Source organism: Rana temporaria, chromosome 2 (assembly GCF_905171775.1).
Source record: "Rana temporaria chromosome 2, aRanTem1.1, whole genome shotgun sequence".
Taxonomy (NCBI): Eukaryota; Metazoa; Chordata; class Amphibia; order Anura; family Ranidae; genus Rana; species Rana temporaria.
This window is the reverse complement of record NC_053490.1, coordinates 264,603,751-264,624,761: the sequence shown is the minus strand read 5'-3', so window position 1 is coordinate 264,624,761 and position 21,011 is coordinate 264,603,751. Positions and strand designations below refer to the sequence as shown.

At 42.6% G+C, this 21,011-nt stretch overlaps 1 protein-coding gene across 2 annotated transcripts in view; it reads left to right on the top strand.

The window, feature by feature from the left end:
• Window positions 1–21,011, top strand: part of ALDH3A2 (aldehyde dehydrogenase 3 family member A2) — a 48,426-nt gene that overhangs the window by 5,096 nt on the left and 22,319 nt on the right. For both annotated transcript variants that reach the window (XM_040336904.1, XM_040336903.1), the window contains exons 2-6: window positions 6,134–6,311; window positions 10,277–10,508; window positions 10,818–10,903; window positions 13,029–13,237; window positions 14,446–14,563. In XM_040336904.1, coding sequence (XP_040192838.1) covers window positions 6,156–6,311; window positions 10,277–10,508; window positions 10,818–10,903; window positions 13,029–13,237; window positions 14,446–14,563 — 801 coding nt within the window. In that variant the 5' untranslated portion in view covers window positions 6,134–6,155. The remainder of the gene's footprint in view (window positions 1–6,133; window positions 6,312–10,276; window positions 10,509–10,817; window positions 10,904–13,028; window positions 13,238–14,445; window positions 14,564–21,011) is intronic.

Genomic DNA, 21,011 nt, shown 5'->3' with positions numbered 1-21,011 from the left:
TGCATACGATTTTGCACCACGCAGCAGTGTGAACTTTACTACTAAAAAAGAAAGGAAAGCAAAAAGAAAGCATGTAATGTGTTGTGCACCCCACACTTACACTAGTGTGAGGTCTGATGTGAACAATAACTAATCAAACGTGGTATTTCTATTCAGCGCAAACCTGTTATGTAAATATGTGAGATATATAATTCTACTGCACCACCCCAATGATTTAAAGCACAGGTAATGTTTTTTTTTTCCTGCTATGGGAACTGTCCTCATTTTATTTCTTAATTAATCCCTCTTTGGCAAGCTGTGAAAGAAAACCATGTTCTTCTGTTTTCATGCAGTGTAATGCATACGTTAGGTTATATAACAGGGATATGTAATTAGCGGACCTCCAGATGTTGCAAAACTACAATCCCCATCATGCCTCTGCCTTTGGGTGTCATGCTTGTGGCTGTCAGAGTCTTGCTATGCCTCATGGGACTTGTAGTTCTGCAACAGCTGGAGGTCCGCTAATTGCATATCCCTGTTACATATATAAGATCATGCAAGACCAGGAGAGAAACTTAAAGTGGCTGTAAACTAGGGCCGAAACAACTAATCGATTATGAAAATAGTTGTCAACTATTTTCATAATCGATTAATAGGCTAGTTGATTAGTTGGCCTGCATATAGTATGCATTATTTGTTTACATATCAGGAAATACAGTGCAGCTCACATACAGCTCAGTACACCATCCATACATGTCACGAAGTGCCTGAGAATTTGTGAATGTGAAAGTGTGAGGAGCAATGCCTCATGGGACATGTAGTCCTGGGCAGGAAGTGAGTTGTTCTAAAGGCCGAAGTTTTTTTTACCTTGCTATAGTGGGCGCTCTATACTATACTATACTTTGCAGCTTGCTATTGAGGCACTCTAAAGGCAGGAGGAGCCAGAAGCATCGGTGAGGGACCCCAGAAGTGGAGGATCTGGGCTTGCTCTGTGCAAAACCATAACACAGAGCAAGTAAGTATAACAAGTTTGTTAAAAAAAATCACTTTAAAGACTCTGTGCAGGGAAGATCAGCATCTGAACCCAGAGAAAGTGGAGGTAATAGAAGGCATTACAATTACTGTAGTTGGTTATTTATATTTACCACTGCATATGGATATTTAAGAATAAATTGCCTTTTTTTTAATTTTATTTACATATTAACTAAATTGTACACACTTTTTTTTTTAAGATTATTCGATTAGTCGATTAATCGAAAAACAATAATTGGTCAACTATTTGATTATGAAAATAATCGTTAGTTGCAGCCCTACTGTAAACCTCAGACATGAATTATGAACGAAGCATATCCCTCTATAATGTGTACTTGTCTCAATTAAGAGCACTAAGTGTAATTTCTGTCTGCTGCTTTGTTCCTCTATCAGCATGAATCTCTGCTGACAAGTTTTCCTGACACCAAGAGAAAGAAGGTGACAGGGACAGGACCTTCATATGATTGACAGCCTAAGATCTGTATCTGTTTGCTGTGTGAAGGGAAGCGTGTCCCTTCCCTCCAATCAGCTGTCAGAACGCTCCCTACTGAGCTCTGCAGAGTGCAACTTCAGCTCTTCACACCCTTTTTTCTGACAGCATAGACAAGCTTTAAAAACACTGGACTTTTGACAGATGTAGAGAAGAGTAGACTGCAAACAGTTTCCGGACAAGGTCGTCTAGAGCCCAGGGCAAACATGCTAAACTGCCCCCCCCCCCCAAGATATATGAGCATTATTGGAGAGATCTGATGTATAAGAAACCCCTGACTTATTTATAAACAGGACCTGTCATGATACAGGCTATCACAAGGGTTGTTCATCCCATGTGATGGCAATAAAGTTAAATACAAAAATGTATTAAAAAATGTAAAGCACCACTGTGCTTATGCGGACATGCACGTAACTCCAGCACGCGTGTGTAACACTGCAAATGAGTGAGAGAAATAATTCTAGCACCAGCACTCATGTTTAAAGTGATTGTTATTTATTTATTTATTTTAAAATAGACTTTACAAACATGCCACTGCTGTGTCTCAGCCAATCAGGAGGGAGATATCCGAGGGACTCGTGGACATCCCTGAACAGAGATGGGGCTCATGTAAATATTGGGTGGTGCTGGGGAGGCTGCTACACACAGACTTTGGGAATTCAAAGTCCCTTTTTAGCAAAAAATGCTGATAAATGTATGCGAGAAATGTCAGAATTGGCCCTGTAGGCAAGTGGTTAATGGTGCTGGCAGGTGAGTGTATTAATTCTGGCAGGGATCACTTGGCATGCTGCAGTTCTATTAAGAAAAAAAGAAAAAGCTTTGTTATAAGACTCTGCCTTTTTCCTTCTTTGCTTACTAGCTTTACTATTAGGGCAAGCAGTCTCTCGGCCTCGCCCACAACCTGCCCTTAGCTACTCTGTGTAAGGGTTAAGGGGGCAGTGGCCAGTTGGACTCAGGTGAAGGCCCTTACAACAGACTGGTAAATACTTTTAGGGCTGGTGTTTTCCTGCTAAGATCTCATTCGAGATGCAATGTAGTATTGCTAGGCAGGAAGCAGAGCCTACATATTTAAAGGGCAAATATGGCTTCCTCCATGTCACATTTGGGAGCAGTGGCTGTGTTGGTGCAGCCAATGCATGCTAATTTATGTAAATGGTGTTTGTGCATCCCTGTGCCACTGCAGCTGTGTGGCTTCAGGTGTGTGTCCCTGAACACAAACTATGTGTACGGGGACACGCACCTGCATGGATGATACATTGGGAACATTGGCTGCATCCCAATTGACATGAATAGGACTGCACAGGGATGCATGGAACGCCTGTACATTCTTGTGCGGACAAACGCGACCCTCACACAGGCGTACGCTCAAAGTGTTTGAACTGATATTTCTAAGGCCTCATTTACACTACGGAGTCCGCCTGCTCCTGTCGGCTCAGCGGGATATCAGTCCGCAGATCTCCGCTGAGCCGACGGATGACAAGCTCCTCTCTGCTCACTGAGCGGGGAGGGGCTTGTCGGGCACCGCTGTCTCCTATGGAGCAATCTGATGAAAACGGACAGCATGTCCGTTCATCAGATCCTACCCGATCCGCATGGACAGATGGGGACGTGGCCCCCATACGTTTGTTTTTAGCGGGTCGGATGTCAGCGGACATGTCTCCGCTGACATCCGATGCTCCATAGCGATGCATGGAGCGGCCGTTCAGGTCCGTGACAGACGGACCCGAACGGCCCTAAGTGTGAATGCGGCCTAAGACTATGCCTGCCTCTCTATTGGAGTGATTTAATAAATGAGTGTTCTAAATATCGATTCTGATCTGTCTTCAGGCCGGTCACATGACTCGTGGCTGCTTTCCATCTCCGATGGATGACTTCTGTGGGAGGAGCCGTGATCTCCCTCTGACATCAGCCAGGGAAATTGCCATGCCGCTAGTCTCCTCCCTCATAGCTGTAAAGTGGCCATGAGTCATGTGACCGGCCTGAAGACCGCTCAAAATCGGTATTTAGAACACTATTTTTTTTTAGATCGCTTGCATAGTGTGCTATGCTAGCCTCCAATGGAGGGTCTGGCAGTGGCAATTTGAATTTAATTTTTTATGAATAGCGGTGGGCGGGAGGCAGACACAGAGTGGGAGATGACAAGCAGGAAGGAGAGGGAGAGAGGAGAGCAGTGGGGACAGCAGCATATGATGCAGGATCCCACTCTGACAATGGTGGTCAGGGCTGAGCAGCCCTGATTTTCGTCAGGGCAGAGAGGGCATACAGGAAGTGGAGGGATCGGGGAGTTTTTTTTGACAGTTAAGAGGGGGCAGATTACACAACACAAGCACTGTGCTGTGTAATCTGCTTTAAGGGACCAAGATCTGTATTTTTTTGGGGGTTGACAAGCACTTTAAATATGCCCGTGTGAGTGAGGCCCAATGTTTAAAAACCATAAAGAGAGAAACACAGAAATTGAAATCCTAAAGGCTCATTTATTATTTAACAGAGGATTAAGATGAATTTCCACCCAATAACTCATTGTCTTGTGGGTAAAGTTTGGGTACAGAGGTTTTCATCACACTTGTCTTGAACTTTGGATAGTGTCTATAATATAATAGACGATAAGGACATCTTATCACTTTTTGTTTGTCTAATCTGTGTGAAAGGTAAGAGCTGCGGTCTAGTGGATGAGTTGACAAGTTTTAGTGATATCTTGTAGTGAAAAAATAAATCAAGCTGTGCATGACTGTCTTCTTACCCAGAGTTCATTATCCAAAAGTAAACATGGCTTACTGATCTCTATTCTCTCCTGTATTAAAGGGGTTGTAAAGGTAAATGTTTTTCACCTTAATGCATCCTATGCATTAAGGTGAAAAAACATCTGACTTATTTCTTCTGTTTTTCAAGAGATACAGGCCTCGCTCTTTTATCCTTCTTTCTCCCTCCCAACCCCCCGCCCCTCTTTCTTTTTTTCAACCCCTATTCTCCCCCCTACTTTCCCCTTTTTAGTTATGAAACTCATTATTTGCAGCTCTATGCTGTAGTCTTACCTGCACATCTTGTCTATTGGTGATTCACGATCCTTGGACATCTTTTCTCTGACCCCTGGGACCCTTTGAGTGACCCTGGTATTTTTTTATCTATTCACTTTTATCTGGTTGCCTTCAGAATTCCATGTTTGCATGCGAATGTTGGAGGTGCTGTGCGTTGCTCCCAACAGAGATATCTGTTTTTTCAGCTGATAACCAATTCAAAATTGTCTGTCTTTTTTTTTTTTTTTTTATAATTTTTTTTTGTATGCATGCTATTGCTACGCAGACTCTGAGGTCTACCCACTAAAACCGATATATGGATGTTTTTGTACCCTTTTTTTCTGCTTAAGCCTCGTACACACGCACGGTTTTCTCGGCAAGAAACAGCAAGAAAACTGCTGGCAGAGCTTGCTGAGTAAATCGTGTGTGTGTGTGTGTACGAGGCTTTCAGGTTTCTCGTCAAGAAAACTGCCCAGAATCTAGACGAGAAAAATAGAGAACCTGCTCTCTATTTTCTCCTTGTGTGATTCTCTGCAGTGTTTTCCTGCTGAGAAACCCGAGCGTGTGTATACTTGCCTCTCCATGGAAACCCGCGCATGCTCGAAATGACTTGGACGCATGGGCGGTACTTTCCAAGGAATAGGTAGGGTGAAGCAAGATGGCGGCGACGGCATCGAATGTGACGAGCGCATGCTCGTCATAGTTGATGACGTCACTGCGTTCGTGCCATTCAAAAGAAAGGCGGTTATTTTGAATTGTGTGTGTGTGTGTGTGTGTGTGTGTGTGTGTGTGTGTGTGTACACTCGGCCGGCAAGAGAACAACGTTTTTTCCTGACGAGAATCTGGGCCGTGTGTACAGGGCAATCTTGCCTATGTTGTATTGTACCATTTTTGGGTAAATAAAGGAAAAAAGTACATATGCTCTGTTCATTGTGTTGCCCATTACCTAATACAATTTTCCTAAAGGCCGGTTCACAGTCGTTGCACTTCTGAAAGCCTGAGCTCCCGCCTCCACAGCCCAAAGCTCCAGTGAGCACTGGAGGAGCAGAGCAGAGTCAATGACTGACCGTTACTGCTCTGTGCTCAGATCAGACCCGAGAACTGAATGATCAGCACTCTTCGATTGCTCAGTTCTCGGTCTTGTGGTGGGGGACAACTACAGCATCGGATCAATGCTGCAGCCACCTAGGTGAGTATGTATGTCTTGGGTTTGTCTTGGCTGGATGATAGAGGATGTTGCTTAATTGAGATTCTTTGTCATAGGGCCTCAGATTTGAAAACCACAAGAAATGTGTACATACTCTCAATGCTGACTGAATTAAAGGTGCCGTATTGTAGTTCATATAAACTGCGGCAGCTATTTGCAGTCCAGAATATAGGTAAAAAAAAATAATTGAAAGCTATGCCCATAATTGGTAATATATGAGCCACATACACTTTTTTACTTTTCCATGGCATTTTTTTATTTTATTTTTTTATTCATTTAGGCATGTATAATCTACTTATTTTGCATCCACTTGGCAAGTATGATTGCAAACATTTTTATTTTCCAATAAAATGTGTACTTCATCGCTTTTTTTTTTTTTTTTTTTTTTTTTTTTTTCTGTCACTCTTTTAGCCTTGCACACACACACAGCACCATGATGAAACAGATTGTGGACAGAGCGAGGCAGGCATTTAACACCGGCAAAACACGCTCATTGGATTTCCGTATTCAGCAGCTCAAGGCTTTCAAACGGATGATTACTGAAAATGATGCTGAGATTCGGAAAGCCCTAATTGCAGACTTGCACAAGGTATGTGGTTTCTTTTACTGTCCATCATTATGCATAGCAGTGATGACTTTTGCCTAACCATGTCTGGTCCCGTTTATGCTACCGTGTTTCCCCGAAAATAAGACCTACCCCGATAATAAGACCTACCTAGATTTTTGGGAAGGGCTGCAATATAAGCCCTACCCCGAAAATAAGCCCTAGTTGAAAGTGGTTGGAAAAAGGTAGAATCCACTGTCCTATAATAGTACACAATTCAAAAGGTGTGTGCCTCTGCAAAACAATCGTATCACATACCCCTCGGTACAGCGGCGCTCGGATGATCTCTTCTCCTTTTCTTCTCCTGGCTGTCAGCGGGGGATGTCGGCCCCCCTCCCTCTGCAGGCGCTCAGCTCCGCTGCGCTTATCGTCTGCCGGGTGTCAGTGAAGGTTTTTGCCCCCCCGGTCTGCAGCACTCAGCTCCGCTGCTCTCATGGTCTCCCAGGTGTCAGTGGGGGATGTCGACCCCCCTCCCTCTGCAGGCGCTGCGCTCATCATCTCCCGGATGTCAGTGAAGGATCTCACCCCCCGTCTGCAGCATTCAGCTCCGCTGCTCTTATGGTCTCCCAGGTGTCAGCAGGAGATGTCGGGCCCCCCTCCCTCTGCAGGCGCTCAGCCCTGCTGCTCGTATTGTCTCCCGGGTGTCAGTGGGGGATCTAACCCCCCGTCTGCAGGCACTCAGCTCCGCTGCTCTACTTATCTCCTTGGTGTCAGTGGAGGATCTCGGCTACCCTCCCTCTACAGTGCTCAGAATTGTGGAAGAAAGTTCAGGCAGCCATGGAAGCGCCAAGCAGCACTATAAGAAGGTACTTGCACAATTTTATTACTGAAACACACACCCTCCACATTACACAATCCTGTAATAGAGAGAATTTCAGCATTTTACAGGCACATTTACTCTGTTCACACTAGGGATTCCTGAAATGTAAGCCCTACCCCGAAAATAAGCCCTACCACATTTTTGGTTCCTAAAAATAATATAAGACCCGGGCTTATTTTCGGGGAAACACGGTATGTTAATGTTTGGAGCGTATTACATTTCAATTTTGCATTCATGTACGGTGAAAAAGACACCTGCAGATATCTCGTCACAATCTTAAAAATAATGGCTCGGAGAATAGTGTGCCATGCCCACAGCAGCTAATCAGATCATGTAGTCGAACAAGTAGGAAATTATTCTGATTAGTTGCTATCATATATTTTTTGCCTTTCATTGCCTGAAAGAAGTTCTAAAGCCATCCATAGATGGTTCAAATCTTGGCCAGTTCAGCAGGAACAGCCAGAGATTTTAAAATGTATGGGCAGGCTGATTGTACCCAAGTTGACTGATCAACTTGGGTCCAACCAGCCTGTCAGATTTTACATGCCGTTATTGCGAGCAGCTGTTATAGCTGCTAGCAGTAATTGCTGTGTTCTGGCAGGGACTGCTTCCCCAGCCCCCCTGCCGAGAGAACACAATGGCTCCACTGGAGGAATTCTCCCATCAACACCAACTGTGTTGATGTGGGAATTGACCCTTGGTTGTGAGAAAATGAATCTGTCTAAAGCCAGGCTGAACAAAAGCAATCTTTCAGATTCCTTCATCCACGGCATGGATGAACAAGTCTTCCCATGTGGGCTATTGTATTCTGATTGGATGCAGTTGCTGTTCAGTTGACCATTTTCCACCCAGCTCCTTTGCTTTATTTTAATCGAAGGATGTCTGGCAGAGTGGTGGAGACGGTGCCACCAACTGATTGAATTTTGTCCCGTTAATTAGGAACAGACCATATTTAGTCTTTCTGGATTCAACACAAATACATTTTCATTTTTGGTTTCACCTTTCACGTGTGACGTGCCTATGAGGGGCAAACCAGCAGTTTCACTTTTATTTGGGAGCCACACCAGCTGTTTATACATTTCTTCTCTTCACTCGCCCGTCATCTCATTGACTGCTAGACGTGAAGAGAGTTTGGGATTGTTTAGCATCAAGTCATTTCTGTAAGTGCTTGATGGCTGAACTGAGCATTAAGCTGGTGACTGTTAGTGAACTTGTTTTGGAAACTGTATCTAAACAATGATCTCAAGGCAGCTGGGGTCATAGTCGCCAAGAAAACAATTGGTAACACACTACGTCCTGAAATACTGCAGCGCCCGCAAGGTCCCCCTGCTCGAGAAAGCACATGTACAGGCCCGTCTGAAGCTTGCTAATGAACATTTGAATGATTCAGAGGAGAACTGGGTGAAAGTTTTGTGGTCAGATGAGACAAAACTCAAGCTCTTTGGCATCAACTCAACTTGCCATGTTTGGAGGAGGAGGAATGCTGCCTATGACCCCAAGAACACCATCCCCACCGTCAAACATGGATGTGGAAACATGTTTTGGGGGTGTTTTTCTGCTAATGGGACAGGACAGCTTGACTGCATCAAAGGAATGATGGACGGGACCATATATCATAAAATCTTGGGTGAGAACGTCCTTCCAGGGCATTGAAAATGGGTCGTCCAGCATGACAATGACCCAAAACACATAGCCAAGGCAGCAAAGGAGTTGCTCAAGAAGAAGCACATTAAAGTCCTGGAGTGGTCTAGCAAGTCTCCAGACCTTAATCCCATAGAAAATATGTGGAGGGAGCTGAAGGTTCAAGTTACCAAACGTCGGCCTCAAAACTAGGAACAGATCTGCAAGGAGGAGTGGGACATAATCCCTCCTGAGATGTGGCCAATTACAAAAACGTCTGACCTCTGTGATTGCCAACAAGGGTTTGGCCACCAAGTGCTAAGTCATGTTTTGCGAAGGGGTCAAATACTTTTTTTTTTCTCTCATTTAAAATGCAAATCGATTTAAAACTTTTTTGAAATGCATGTTTCTGGATTTAAAAAAAATAAATAAATTATTCTGTCTCTCGCTGCTAAAATAAACCTACAATTATAGACTGATCATTTCTATGTCGGTGGACAAATGTACAAAATCAGCAGAAGATCAAATACCTGTGCTGTGTTTTTAGCCCCTACATTTTGGCTCTTTAATAGAAGACCGAAGCAGTGTTCCTGCTAAAACACCTGCAGCAGGAATAACAAAATGTGGCTTAGAGGTAGAAGTTCTGTGTAAATTGTAATTCTGTTTTTAAGTTGTGTTGCCTCGGGTGTTTTAGATTAATGGATTAAAAGTCATGAATGTGTAATTCTGTGAGCAGGTCCAACAAATTATTTTAATATGGCAAAATTCCATCCAGAGTGAAAGGTAATCATCACCTAGCAGTAATATACTGTAATAAAGGCACCTTTAAATGATGGCAGCGTGTGTCAGACTTGTACGCTGATCTTTTGAGCCCCAGCAATCTATCGTAGCAGGTCAAGGATAGTTTTATTTGTTACAAGTCCTTGCATCAGTCACCATAGGGTAGTTGAAGATTGATTGAGAGGTACCACTGTAATAAAGTCCTAAATCCTTTGGGATCCTGCAAACATTTGGGAATAATTACCATGGTACATTGGTGGGCACTGTTTGATTTTAACTGTAGTTTCTCCAAACACCAATGTTCAGTACTTCTAATTATTGATAACATTTTTACTGTAAGCCTCACACTAAATACTAGAAAGAACCATCAATTCTAAATGAACCCTTAAAGTGGATGCCAAGCCAAAGCTTTTTTTGTTTATGATAGATAGAGGAAGGGTTAGAACCACAGTTGGACTTCATCTCTCCCTCTCTACTGTAGCTGTAATATTACTCCTAAAACTGGACTTTACCATGACCCAAACATTTAGCCTAACCTTGTGCCTAACACTGAACTAGTCCTCAAAGGAGTGAACTTGTCTTATCAAGACATGTAAAAGTAAGTGTTGAGATCGAAGGGTGCTAAAAGTAATGCTTTATATCTAATTTGGTTTAAATGATGGACAATACTCATATGTAAATAATTAAGGCCTTATGTACTAAACAGTATTTTATTTTATTTTTTTCCTAGAATGAATTAAGTGCTTACTCCTATGAAATAATGGGGCTCTTGGGTGAAGTTGAATCTGCTATTGATAATCTTCCTGCATGGGCAGCACCCCAACACGTCAAAAAGAATTTATTGACCATATCAGATGACGTGTTCATCAACTTTGAGCCCCTTGGTGTTGTCCTAGTCATTGGAGCTTGGAATTACCCACTTGTGGTTTGCTTGCAGCCTGTGGTGGGCGCCATTGCAGCAGGTACAGACATGTTGCATGTGTATTTTTTTTTTTCCCCCTACATACCTACATTAAAAGTACCACGACACCAACACGGCAGTAAAAAAAATATTTAACTAGCTTCAATTAAACTGGTAGTCACCTTCTAGACACCATTTTACATATAGTTCATAGATTCAGAGCGGAAACTGCAAGGGTGATCCTTTTATTCTGGAACTGATAAATTAAATTTTGCAAAGCTTTGTGTAAATGAAAAGTGCTCTTCTGTGTGAGTGTGTACATAATATCAACTACTATTTGTTTTCTCCCCCTCCCCCCCCCCCCTTTTAGGTAATGCTGTGGTAATTAAACCTTCTGAAGTCAGTGAACACACAGCCAAACTGTTGGAGAAAATTATTCCTCGGTACTTGGATAAGGTATGTCTTTTTATATAAGAAGGGAGAAGACAGTGATTATAATCGCAAGAGAATCCAGCAGGCTGGTTGTACCAAAGTTGATTGATTAAACAAACTAGGTACATTCAGTCTGCCCATTAACAGTTTGAATCCTGGCTGGTGTCTACTGATATTCGAACCATGTATGGCTGGCCTTAGTGCGTTCCCTGCATTAAGGTAAAAAAACTCCACACAAACTGAGTTTGGATGTAGTGCACCATTAAGGAGTCAATCTAAATGTTTTAAGACTTGAAATAAGTATAACAATTTGGGTAAGAATGTGTTTTTTATGGCTGCAATACACCCCAGCCGGAACCAGTTACAATTGGACCAGTTCTGCAAGAGAGCTTTAGGTTTTGGAGGAGTTAGGCCTCGTACACACCACCGGATCTATCCGCTGGGATTTATCCGCAGATCAGTTCCAGCGGATAGATCCGGTGGTGTGTACGTCCGAGCGGATATATTTCCGGCCGATGGATTTCCAGCGGATATAAATTTCTTAGCATGCTAAGAAATCTATCCGCTGGAATCCTGTCCAGCGGATTGATCCGGTGGTCTGTACAGACTCACCGGATCAATCTGTCCACTCCTCTCCCTCGCATGCGTCGTAATGATTCGACGCATGCGTGGAAGTCTTTATCTTCCAGCGTCGCGCACGTCGCCGCGGCGACGACACGTCACCGCGGATGGATTCCGCGTGGATTTCGATCTGATGGTTAGTACAACCATCAGATCAAAATCCGCCAGAGGATTTATCCGCGGGAACGGTCCGGAGGACCGTTCCAAGCGGATAATCCACTCGTGTGTACGGGGCCTTGGGGATAAATGGCTTGGAAGAGAGTGGAGAAGTTATTTGTGGACTCCCAGGGAGTTTATAGAACTCGCATCGATATCGGAAGTCTTGTTGAATGGTTTGAAGCTGTGCAGGGGGAGCGAGGCGTCCAGTGCCCTTCACTTTGCTGGATTAACCTGTAGGCCCAAGAGTGAGCCAGACTGCATTATTGTGTACAATTTTAAATAGGCAACAGGATCCCTTTAATCATCCAGGAAGACAGACCATCTTGTATGGTCTTCGTGCAGCAGAGCTCTTGGTAACAGTCGCACCTCAGCACAGCAGCCACAGACATTTCTTAAAGAGTGTGCTAAAAAATCCTCATAGTAACTATAAAAATTGCAGCGCTAAAAAATTAACAGGTCCTAAACAAGGACAATGAAGGAAAAAGTATAAACTTGTTTGGGGTCTTAAACGCATAAAAAAAAAAAAAAAAAAAAAAAAAAAAAATGATATAAATGAGTAATAATATTTGCTCTATAAGTAAATATACATATGAATTGAATGCAAAAAAAAATTATGAAAATTAGGATGATTAAACTTTGCTCAAGTCCATTTGTGATGACTGTAATAGCATAAGTGAAGTTATAATCCAAACGGGTGAAAGTTGATCTTCAGTTAACACAAACGTGATGATAGAAGAAAAGCCACCACCACTGATAGGAATGAGGCTTACCGGATTGAATGGACTCAACAAGGCATACAGAAATGAGTCTAAAAGGGCTGTATGGTGACACTACACCAAAAACGCAAAGACCTCAGCACTGGAACTGGCGAGTAAGATAGTCACACTTTCATCTCGGCAATAAGTAGCATAACCAACAATATTAAAGATGGGTTCCGTGGTAGAGATATTCAGGTTCACCAAAAATAAGGAAAAGGTATGCACATAGTGTAAATCCGTTTAACAGGAAAAACATTTATTTAAAAACGTTTAAAATTTACGCTCACATTTAGGAGGATAAAACAAGCACTTGTATATAATGAGTAGATTCCATGCAGTAGTAATTGTAGATACGACCCTTATTTTTTTTAGCGCTGCACTTTTTGTATTACTATTTTGTCTTGGCTGTTTGTCATAGGTTGTGCTAGCGGCTGTTTCATGCTCACGTGTAGCACGGTATTCACACATATATATATATATATATATATATATATATATATATATTTACTCGTAGTAACTATAGAAAAAAGACTGTATGTGTGAGATCTTCACAGCAAACATTAGTTCTATATTTACATTAGTCTCCTTGTATCTTTTGCTTTTCCCTAAAGGACCTATACCCTGTGGTGAATGGCGGAGTGCCAGAAACAACAGAGCTACTTGCAGAAAGATTTGATCACATTTTCTACACAGGCAATACCGCTGTTGGCAAAATAATTCTGTCAGCAGCTGCTAAATATCTGACTCCAGTGACCCTTGAGCTTGGAGGGAAGAGTCCATGTTACATTGATAAGGACTGTGATATTGACATTGCTGCCAGGTGAGTGTTTGTGTTCCTCTGCTGATATAATTTCCTCTGCTGAGAATAAAGATCAAGGGTAGACTAGCTTCGTGAAGGCCACCCCTTCCTATTTTTTTGCAAAATCATTTCATGACGATCTACTGATGTCTTGTCTTTGGTGTCATAGTCCACATATGGTTATCGGGTTTATCTAATATACAGTAATGACCCTTGTCCAGTTTGTCAGACTGAGCACATGGCAAACATTATTATAACTTTTTATAACTTGCTAGTCTTCTTTTTCTTATTTGTTAGAACCCTCGCTTTGTCTTTTTTTTTCAAATAATATTTTTTGTTGTAGATGGAAGCCAAATTAAAAAGTGCCATCTCCTATGATTTTAATGGTTGGGTGATGACTGGCTCAGTACTATGGCTAGGTCATTTTAGATTGAGTGAGCGGAATGTGCAAATGGTATTGTAGACATTTGATATGCAAATATTGACTTTACAGAAAGTTACTATTTGCAGATTTGTAATGTAAGTGTACTTTTTTGTGCAAGCCCACACTTTTTTTAAGGCCTCATGCACACAGGATGTTTTTAGTGCTCCTGTTAGGGGCATCTGGCATTATTTTTTTCCATGCACACATACGTTTTTTAGAGGTGTATCGAAGCAGAAACAAAACTCATTGCATGTGTGTGTGTGTGTGTGCGCGTGCAGGAGCAGCATTGTCGTGGGAAAAAAAAAATGCTTGACACGTGTAAATGCTTGGTGCTGCGGCAAGCGGTTGAGCGTTAATAAAATTTTAGTGGTCAGCTTGAATTTTTATTATGACCAATGAAATGAATTAAGCATTTGAATAGTCTATAAACGAGCCCCAAACAAGTCTATATGCGTTTACACGCTCGCTCCAACACCCCTATTGGGAAGTTAAAAGGTTTTTATAACTGTGGGAAATGCAGTCCTGCAGGCGAGTTCAAAGATTTGACTTTTATGTAGCTAATACATATGCTGCAGTAGCAAAACCTAGTAGGTACATCCTGAAATATGCAAAGCTGCTGTTCTGGTTTGTTTGTATATTTTATAGGCGATCTGTTCCAACAAAAAACTTTTAATCTCAGAAGACTCTCCCAAACCTGGAGATTACATGCTAGTTTAGGGCATTGCTTTGAAAGTCTGTCTGACTTCTTTAATTTTTTATTTCAGAGCTGACTTTGCATTATGATATCATTTTTTGTTTTTTGTAGACGTATAACCTGGGGAAAGTTTATTAACTGTGGTCAGACTTGTATTGCTCCTGATTATATCCTGTGTGAGAAGTCCATCCAAGGTAATCTACTGGAGAAAATCAAGGAAACCCTAAAAGTAAGTAAAAGGGGACAAGACTGGTCCATCTATGTATTGTAAACGAATAAGTGACTCCAGAGCTTGAAACAGGGGAAAGCAGTTTTCACCAGGACATGAAGGCACAGACAGCAAAAGCCCTAACCTTTTTTCACTCTGACTGAAAAATGTGCATCTTTACTGTGCGAGACACAGTAATCAATTCATAGATCATGGGTTATATGCTGTGATTGCACAAGGCAAAAAACTTCACTGTGTTTTGCTCCTTTGTATCTCCATATAATCCCGCTACCTCTGTGAGGCTTCAGTTTTGTGCTAATGTTCTTGGGTGGTGATGACTTTTTGCTCTTGGAGAAGAATTTCCCACTTTATTTTTTTCACCAGATTTTTTTACCTTCTTCATTGTGGTGCAACATGTTCAGGTAGCCATAGAGTGTGATACAGGTCCATGGCCTTGGTCTAGTCTTATGGTACCCAAACACCGAAGACCCCTTTTGAGGGTATGCCCAACGCTGTATCCTGGCCTAGGCCAACAAGGCCCAGGCATAGGGCAGCACTTTTCAGGGGGGCAGCAAGAAAGAGTCCCCACTGGCTAGTGTAGCACCAGTCTTATGGGGCGGACTGGGCTGAGAGGCATTAGTCTAGCACCCCCCATAAAGTGGCCGCACTGCTTCCGGTATGCGGGTGGCCGGCATTCTGCAACTGTGGGGGGGGGGATGCTGCTTCTAATTTTGACTGTCCTGTCATCCTGGACCACAAACCTTCCTCTCTGTGCTATATGTTTTCTGCTGCACTATTGGGATGGTTATATCTTCTTAGTCCTCTCCATAAAATTATCCAAAATTTGTGCTTAAAGCAGAACTACAGGGAACAGTAGTTTTTGGATAGAGTAAGGGAGGGTTATAGCCCCTGTCAGTTTATTTTTTACCATCCCTGTTCACCTGAAACCCGGATACATGACTCAAAAACCCCTGGACTGTTTGGGTGAATCCTGGACAGGTGGCAACCCTACCCCCAGGTCCTCAGAACTAGAGTCTCCGCTCGAAAATGTCAGGGTGGGTCTTAAACAGCAAGGGGTGTGGCCTTGACAGAAAGGGGTGGGTCATATTTAAATTAGGAGGTGCACAAGTTTAGTCAGGCCTAGGGCAGCACAAAACCTAAATGCACTACTGGGTATGCCCACCGTGATGGGCAAAGCCCGGGCATTGGATGAGACCAGGGACCTGGACAAGGTAAGACAGGGGTTTCTCAGTACCCTTTTTCATACCGGTTCCTCACTTACATGTCTTGTTGGCTCTGTAGTGTACAACACAACCTTATTCTACAAGACATACTGCAGTGCTATGTACACAATTGGTTCATAGGGCACAGGTGAGGACTGGCACCATTTCTGTCTTTCCATAACTTTATTATCTCACTATTCGGTCCAACGAGTAATGCCGTATACCTCTTCTAAGCTGATGTTATTTTTACACCTCCCAACCGGTAGTTTCTTTCTGGCTAGTGACATAGTGCTTAGAAGACTCTTTGAGGGAACATAAATGGACAGTGGTAAGTTCATCGCAGGCCCTGAGGAAATTCCAAATTCCTCTCAAGTTGATAGTGGTTACCTTGTTCCAGAGAGAGGTCTGACATTGCTCCATCCCCCTGATTGCGACTCCATTACAGGCCTGCAAATGTGACCTGTTTGGCCAAGGCAGAACTTGCAACCATCGTATCTGACCCAACAGATGCTAACGCTACTTCTGAACTTGGTGTGCACACTTCAGTTCACCATCCCCTGATTCTATTCCTAGCCTAAAACCAGAATTGCCTGACAAACTTGCTATATCAGAATCCAAGGGGGATTGCGGCTCAATCTCTTTCACAACCAAAACTGAAAAACATTACTCCCTTACTTTGTTCCCTATGTTGGATACTCTGTGGACTCATTAATCAAGGTTGTATGTACTAGTCTTTGGATAGATATGACTAGCACTGCATCGCCCCCATATGTTCAAAAATTGCACTAAAACAGGGCCTTCTGTAGAAAGCTCTTTGGCCAAACTTGCTTTTTCCTCTCCTGGCAACTTGGAAGCCTCTTATCCTATGGATGCAGAATTTTATGCAGCACAAAACGGTTTGCCGACACTGTGGACCCAGAAGTTCTTCTACTTTATGCTTGGTCTACCATTTATATTGAAGATAACCCTTCCTTTGAAGACTCGGTGGATAGGCATTTTGACAGTCTCCTGAAGTCCACATTTGCACTGACAGGCCCTGCTATACAGCTTGCCATTGTCACCTTTAGTGGTTGCCCAAGCCATAGCTACCAGGGCTGGAGAAATCCATGATAAGCTTTCTCCTGATATAGATAATCCTAATCTTTATTAACCTTGATAAAATAATTGCAGCACCAAGAGGAGAGGGGTCACATTTTTCCTTTTTGGAATTGATATCAAGATGCATTGGCATAAACTGTTTCAGTAGTTTAGCTCCCATGACATCTCCTTTTTGGAATTTGATATCAAGATGCATTGGCATAAACTATTTCAGTAGTTGAGCTCCCATGACATCTCCTCTGACCCAGCCACTTTACTCTTTTTTAGGCTTTACCAAAACTCTTGTACACCTGTGGCTAGCTCCCAAATCAGGGACTTTCTCACCTTCTAGGGAAGGCAGCTTAATGGATTGTACTCCTCCGGTCCATGGACCCCTGTAAGCCTTTTGTTACTGTTTTTAAGATTTTCCCCTTCACTATGTCTTTTTGTGGTGTTTGATTATCGGGAGATCTTCCTCAACCACTGAGCCAAGCAGTGAAGAGGCATTCTAAACGTGATTTCTGGCATCCGGTACCTGACAGCTGCTGCTTTCCATCCTCCCTTTAAAAGCTGTGCCTACACACTTATGTGATTTGTTTTCCTTTTACTTTTAATTGTCAAGGTACCAAGGTCCATCCTGACTCCTTTAGCATGACAGTTTTGTCTATGCCTAATGCTACAAATACATTTCTTGGTGGCTTTTATGTTGGTGCTATTCAGTTGCCTCTTATAAGACTGTTTGTGTTTTTTTATTATTTTTTGCTACTTTTTTTTTCTCTCTTTTGCAGGTTTTACTTTGAGACCGCTCAGGGGTAGTTTATTGCTCCAAGGTCCTCAATTCCTGTTACTTGAGGAGGTTTGTTCCACAACCTAGAGTCCCTGCTCCTTTGTTTTGCATGGCATGTCCTCCCTGGCTTTAGCGCTCAGATCTTGTCCTGAGATTCAAAACCATAATATTGGATTTTAGCCTGAGGGGCATCATACAGTGCCTTCAACCATCACAATAAGGAAGTACCAAAGCCATAGTCCAAGTACAATCATAAGATAAGGCCAGGACAGGGTGTCAAAGTCTTTGTTCACATCCAGTGATAAAAGCATTGTTTCAAGGGAGTGGCTATGGGCAAGATGTTGCAATTGTATGATTCTCCTAATGGCATCCCCCGCCTGTCTCTGTGGTACAAAACCAACCGGGTTTAGGCAACTTTACTTATATCAGCCATCAGAAGGTCAGAAGAAAAACTGGCCATTTTTGACTGAATTATACATAGCTGCATTTTTTGTACATCTTGGTCATTTGAGAGGTTATGGGCTAAATTTTAAAGTAGTAAGACTATGATGGCACTCGTCCAATATCCGAACCGGGTTGCTGGTAAGAATATTGTGACAGGTGCGTAAAGTGAGTAGGTTTAGGATTGAATGTGCGTAATGTTTTGGCCAGCATCGCATTCGAGTTATTTGCTTTGGTGTACCAATGTTGGCGAGACCAGCGCAGAGCGCGCTCCGGCTGATCAGTGAGGCATAAGTCTAGTTCTGTGCGAGCCTGGTCCAATACCTTTTCGATTAGCAGGTGTGGGGGTTTGTTTAAAAGTAGTGGAAATAGATTCCAACTGGGGCTCTAATTTTTGATGTAGCTGTTGGTGTTCCCTCCTACGAGACAAAAGCAGAATTAAGGCGACATTCTGTAAGTTTTCATCCTGTTTCTGCCCACGGCATTTAAATTGAGACCCTGTAGGGTCCTGTTCAACCTTGTACATTCTCTTTTTCTATCTCTATCGCCTGTGCAGCGTTTTACTGAAGAAGGCTCTTTCTTGTCCTCTCCGGGGACACCTGCAGGACCTCAAAGCCAAGCCAAATGCTATCTTCCTGAATAAGTGTTCACTTTCTTGGGGATCTCTATAAGAATGGATCCATCTTCGTCTGTTCCCACCAGCAGAGGTTCTTTCCCCTTGGATTCTAACTTATTGTAAGGTCCCCTGGGGTTTCCTTTCTCCACATCTTCCACCTGTCTGGGTGGTCTTTGTCCCCCCCCCCCTTATTTTCCGGTCTTCAGCCTTCTAGGAACAAGTCTCCCCTTCCATGCATGAGGCCATTTTCCCATTGAGGTCCAGTTCTGGGACCTATACAGTACCTAGCATCTATGCTCTTCCTTTTGAGCAGTACCACCGCCTGAGTTCTGTTTTACGACACTCCCAAACTGTTGGTTACTAGGTGACTGTTGAGTCCCCACGTTAACTTGCTTCAGCAGCTAAGTGCTTTTACTGGTAATGTTTTTTTTTGGGTCTATTGACTCTCTTTTATTTTCCTGTGAGCCTGATGCTGCTGTTTAGCTGTATTGTTGCCTGCCACCATAAATTATTGTATATATTATATTAAAAACAAGAGGAATTTCATTGTACCTGTAAATTCCATATTTTGGAGTACAGTATAGAACACAGGTCCCTCTCCTCTTTCTTTTCTGTAATCTCTTTATTGCGTGCTAACAAAACTGGATTTCTATGGAGTGGGCAGGATTATATGGTTTTGTTTTTTTGTCTGTCTGTCCTGGTAGGACATATTTCCCTTTACTGTTCTGACAGCAAACTCTAATACTTGCGGGTAACATTGAAGCTACTTTGTTCACAGCTACCCAGCTTTCAGGCATAGTAGGGGCAATGAAAGCATTTTCTTTAGGTGCCTGCATGTTATATCTGCTAGCAGGTTCATTTATTTTTAGGTGACATGATCAAATGGTTTCAGTTTTCAGTGTATAAAACATGTTTTATAACTTAATAAAACATATATTGTTCTTTAAAAAATAACGTGGTGGGCTTTCTAATAAAAAATCCCAGCACTGTCTTTGTTCTGCCTCTCCAATCTATGAAATCTCTGAAAACCTTGAAAGTGTGATCTCTATAACTGATCCAATTGTGGCAAGATAGCTGTAATTTACTCATTTAGAATTGGCAGGCAGTGACTCAATTCAAATGACATCATGCAGACTGTAGAAACCTAAAATCCAAAGACTTTTGCATATATTGACAGGGGAACAGCAGATATGTAAAAAAAATAATAATAATTTGTCTAGCTCCAGCAATTACCGTATTTATTGGCGTATAACACGCACAGGCGTATAACACGCACCCTAACTTTAAGAGGGAATTTTCAGGAAAAAAACTTTCCACAGCCCCCTGCGTATAACACGCAGGCACAGTTTACACTCCATTTTCGAGGTAAAAAAAGTGAGTGTTATACGCTAATAAATACAGTACATGTGCCCCGAAAAGAAACAAAAGACACACTGAAGGATAGTGGGACTAACTGTACAGTGCATTCCCTATCTACAGAGTGAGGTAGAGACAAAATTATTAAAGGGGAAACAAACCGGCAATGCAAGTGTAACATGATGGTCTTTTATGTTAAGACAATTTGGTAACTTTGCTAGCCAGTGTCGCCCCCCCCCCCCCCCGACTCATTTCGGTCTATTTTTGGCACAGCAGCATGAAAGAAAGTAGAATTTACAGAAAATGGACCTACATAGAGCTCCAACCACTGGTAAATATGAAATATACCTAGGTATTATTTGATATTTACCCTTATTAACCCATACCATTATTTTCAACTTAAAAAACAAAACAAAAAAACGAAAGTTTATTAACTACTCCCTGCCCCCATAGGACCTCATATGACATCCTTAGGTTGAAGTGGTAATATCTGGATGATCCCTCCCCTCGCAAACCTCCTGTGCCTCTCCGTGCTTTCCTGCGCAACCGGGAAACCATAGATCTGGCGGCAGATTACCCTAGAGCTGGCAATGGGTTGGATGGTCCCCGACCATCTCTTTGACCCTGGGAGGACCAAAGCAATGTAATTTTCGGCACTGGTAGATGTAAACACTGGCAGTTTTTTTTTTTTTTTTACCCTGTAAAGCAAAGATTTATTATTATTTCTTCTTTCTTCTTTGTTCTTCCTCTTCCAGCAAAGACAGGAAGTGTACTCCAAAACCTGGCAACTGTGGAACATTTTTAAATATTCAGAAGAGGGACAGAATCTCAGGGGGGCTGAGTGACCCCCGTCCACTCTGTTACGGGAGTGGTACCTGGCCTTTCAGTATTGGTGACAACCAAAGTGAAGACTATGCCCCTTGGGGCACCTTGCTCGTGCAACCCCATCCCACCCTTCTCTGCCTTTCT